The 3,903-nt window shown below is 34.1% G+C and overlaps 1 protein-coding gene across 2 annotated transcripts; it reads right to left on the bottom strand.

The window, feature by feature from the left end:
• Positions 1 to 575: 575 nt before the first annotated feature.
• Positions 576 to 3,645, bottom strand: LOC110672079 (WAT1-related protein At5g47470). Of its 2 annotated transcripts, XM_021834753.2 has the most exons (8): positions 3,332 to 3,645; positions 3,013 to 3,218; positions 2,868 to 2,933; positions 1,945 to 2,061; positions 1,584 to 1,812; positions 1,354 to 1,515; positions 1,123 to 1,274; positions 576 to 893 (listed from the first exon to the last, which is right to left on the bottom strand). In XM_021834753.2, the coding sequence occupies exons 2-8, from the start codon at positions 3,210 to 3,212 to the stop codon at positions 785 to 787; spliced, it is 1,035 nt and encodes a 344-aa protein (XP_021690445.2). In that variant the 5' UTR covers positions 3,213 to 3,218; positions 3,332 to 3,645; the 3' UTR covers positions 576 to 784. The 2 variants fall into 2 exon arrangements, with proteins under 2 accessions (XP_021690445.2, XP_021690439.2); XM_021834747.2 differs by having other exon boundaries at positions 3,013 to 3,644.
• Between the last annotated feature and the right edge of the window lie 258 nt (positions 3,646 to 3,903).

Here is a 3,903-nt window from a genome sequence, read left to right as displayed (position 1 = left end):
ACTTACACATTTAAAAGAATTTTATTGCAGTAATGTTAGGACAGAAGCATAGAATACTTGTGTAAATACTTACTAAAGATTGGAAAGAAACCAAGCAAAGGTTACAATGGTGGCCGAAGTGTGTCCAAGGACTAGACGGCCCTGACAACCGTGGCCCATGGAGAGGCCCAATATATCTCGAAAATATGCCCAAATTAAGGTCCCAGAGGCAGAGCGGCAAGGCTAATCCAAGTCACTGTGCAATTTTTATTTCATTTTTATTTTTTTAAAACATTTTCTGTATCTGCAAATATAATTTCAAATGAAATTCATATATTCAGCATATGCAGTTCCTTACTATAATACAACAAAAAGAGAGAAGAAATAGTATTTTCTATCAGAAGCTAATCTCCATCAGACAATATTTTTGCTTGCTGCAGAATTTTTCTCAATTTGATTCTGAAATGTCCTACCTTTTTCACAGCAAGCAAGAGTTTTGAAAAAAAAAAAAAAATTACTGCAACTAAGCAACATATTATAAGCAAGCTGATCATCATGTTTTCCAGAAACATGTAGTAGAAGAGCATACAGGGAGCTTATAATTAATATATACATTTATTTCTCTGTGCTCCTTTTTGTGATTCATGTCAAGTGTTACTCCATATTCACAACAAAACCATAGAATTTGTCTATTAAACTCCATAATTCTTAACTATTTTTCCCGTGTCCATTCACTTCTTTTCTACCTTCTAGCTACAGGCCTATTGATGAAACAAAGTAGAAACCTATCCGAATAATTACACTATTAACTTAACAGAGGCTTCGTCGAGTCGAACTCATCGAGGTATCCTTCTTTTCCTTTCGCCCATAGCACGAAGTATAGACCAGTAAACATGAGCAGCATTCCAGCAAGGCTGCAATTATACACATGAGTTTAAGCATTTAAATACTGATAAGTTATTGCAACCCACTGAACCCAGTTAAATTTAACATTTTAACAGAGAATTTCAGTATACGAGATTTCTTGCTCAGTATGCCAACCCTTACATTGGAAACAGACTGTTGCTAGGATTTTAACCCTTAATAGAGACTTTTTTTTTTTTTTTGCCTGAATGAAAACTGAATGTAGGGAAGAATGCGTACCTTCCTATTCTAATGCTTTCACCCAAGGTAATAATACTCAGAACAACTGAGATGACTGTTCCAATGGGGCTAAACATGGACACTAGAACTGGACCCCTTTTCTTCATTGCCCATCCATTGAAGCTTACACAAGCTCCACCCACACCACCTGCCTGTGCATAATCATATAATAAGACAGATTTATATATATATAATGAAAGAGGAGATGATCAGAGTGGCATTAATAACTACCAGTAAGGAATAGCCAATGAGGTCCCTAAGTTCCATGAGAGGCCAAGTAATTCCAAAATTGTGATCTTGAAACCATTGAACAATTGCAGTTATAACCACACCAATCAAGGATGTTATGGCACACAGTGACATCGGTGCAGGAAAATCACCCAAAGTAGAAGCCTGCAACAACTCAAACAACTCAATTAACAAGCAATCAAAACAGAGAACAAATCCAACAGAAAATTCACCTGCAATACAACATTGCTTGATAGAACAAAAACAGCAGCCATGAGATATAAGCAACCAATCATCTTTTGCTTATCAAAAACCACATCCACCGAGGGAACTAACAAGCCGGCATCTTTTGCTGTTTTAGAGCTGTGCATTAGACTCATTAGGAGGGCTCCCGCTACACACAGCAATGTGCCTACAATCTTCACTTTGCTGTATACGCAGCTTAGCCTAACTTTCTCTAGCCTGAATCAGAATGGTCTGGTTTATTTAAGAGGCATAAAACTACATATAAACTACTACATATATATATAATTATTAGAGACTAAATCCTTGCAATTATGTTGGCGATGAAAAAGAAATGAATCACACATATACCTTGCTATCCAAGCAATAAGGAAAATAAGTCCTGGAGCAAGGTTTGGCATGGCTGTTGCCAGTGCTGGTGAGGTTAGCTTAATCCCCTTCAGGAATAACGTTTGGAATAAAGTTACCCTGAAAAAGAAAAATCCAAGACAGAAAATTTCTGTATTCGACACATCAAACGCACGAATAAAATATAAATATGTTGGAAAAAAATAATAGGAATATTGAGAAGACTTTCGTTATAGAAGTGGACAAAATGTCATAGATGAGAAGCACATGGCTTTCGTGTTTCGTCACATCTCTCAACTTTATAAAAAGATCAAAATTGTGACTTCATTCTCTCTTTTTACAAATGTATTCAACCACAGAATAATACTACAAATTAAAGCAAAATTTTATCCGGCAAATTTTGCTAATATTCTGAGGAGCTCTCAACCGTTTCATGATAGGTAAGCAAAATCGGTTGTATGAGTCGTAAAATTCCAGCAAAAATCCTTTTAATTATAAATAATTTTGAGTTTTCACGGAAGCAATTAAGGCTGAGCAATAATTATTATACAAATAAAAATTTAACAAGTTTCTCCATAAATATATATATATATATATTTAAATAAAGAAGAGATTATTATATGTATGCATGCAGCTATGTATAATGAGGTCATTAATGAGGAATATATTATATAATCCTAAACATATTAATTTTATTCAACAACTAATTTTTTGAACAAAAATGTCCTGTTTCATAAGCATTCCCAGAATTTGAAAATAATGATGAAAGATCATTCAATTTTTTTTCAAACGAAAGAAAATCAAAATCATTAAAAAAATATGTTCTTTAAATCCCTCATTACCCTTGAAAATTATATGGAAATTCAAAATTTTGAGTTGTCAAACATGCGAGGATAGATTAAAACATATTAGAAAGTTTTGCATACCCTGCAAAAGAGATCAAAACAAGCTGGATCATCAACCTGAAACTGAGTTCCTTGGGCCATTTCTTCCTGCAAAATGAACATCACAACATGAATCAATTATCAAACTTCCCATATTATTGAGAGAGAGAGAGAGAGAGAGAGAGACCTTTCAAAATAAACAGCGAAAGGAGAGGTGATGAGGAAGGTAGCAAAAGTAGAGAAGATGACAATGGTAGAAGGGGTAAAGCCAAGAGACATTAGATAACTCAAGAAAACAGCGTTCCCAGCATACATAAATTGCACCCCTATCAAGCCTCCTACAATCGTTAAATCTTCAATCATCTCCTTCTTCATGTAGCCAACCATTTTCCCCTCCAAGCAAAAAAATAAAAACCCAAATGGATATCAGACCAATTTAAGCGTTTTTCCTTAAAAACCTAATTGTTTTTCTCCTTTTGAAGGTCAGAAAAACCACCTTTTCCTACCTCTGCTCATCTGAAATCATCTTTCTTGTCAGAAAAGGAAAACAAAGCTAGCATTAGTGACCCCAACACTAAAAAACACAAGTGAAAAAGAGAGAAGAAACGTCCGGCAACTACTGTTTTTCAGTGCTTTCTTTTCGGGTTAATTTTGTTTTTCTTTCTCTGTGTTAATAGTTTTTAGTACAAAGCTACCATTCGTGAATCTTCTCTACCAGTCTTTATTTCCCTGTTCTTCGCTAGAAAGAGAACATTAGTTGTCCTTTTTCAAGATAATTTATTGTGTTAGAAAGCGAAGGAAACCTACCCACCCTTTTGCGCCTCTCTCTCATTAGATTTTCTCAACAATATATGTCTAAATTTTCTTAGATTGCCTATTTTTAGGGAGTGCTTATTTTTAGGGATATTGCTCATTAATATTGATATATTTATCTCCGACGACTCTTCAATATCAAATGACACGTTTAACTAACGAGAGATTATATAATAAAGCAATGATTTCTCAAATGACAAGTTAAACGATGATAATTTATTTATTTATTTATTTATTTGTACTATAAAATAAAATAAATTTATAT

This window comes from Hevea brasiliensis, chromosome 16, assembly GCF_030052815.1.
Source record: "Hevea brasiliensis isolate MT/VB/25A 57/8 chromosome 16, ASM3005281v1, whole genome shotgun sequence".
Lineage (NCBI taxonomy): Eukaryota > Viridiplantae > Streptophyta > Magnoliopsida > Malpighiales > Euphorbiaceae > Hevea > Hevea brasiliensis.
The sequence above is the reverse complement of the archived record's forward strand: the minus strand, read 5'-3'. Positions and strand labels throughout refer to the sequence as shown.

Bases quoted from the DNA above. Each gene is read 5' to 3' on its own strand.
- LOC110672079 (XM_021834753.2), bottom strand. From the start codon at position 3,212: ATGGTTGGCTACATGAAGAAGGAGATGATTGAAGATTTAACGATTGTA. The intron at 2,062-2,867 runs GTATGCAAAACT...TTTCTTTTTCAG, and splicing joins GTTTTGATCTCTTTTGCAGG to GGTAACTTTATTCCAAACGT. The intron at 1,813-1,944 runs GTATATGTGTGA...ATTCTGATTCAG, and splicing joins CTTATTGCTTGGATAGCAAG to GCTAGAGAAAGTTAGGCTAA.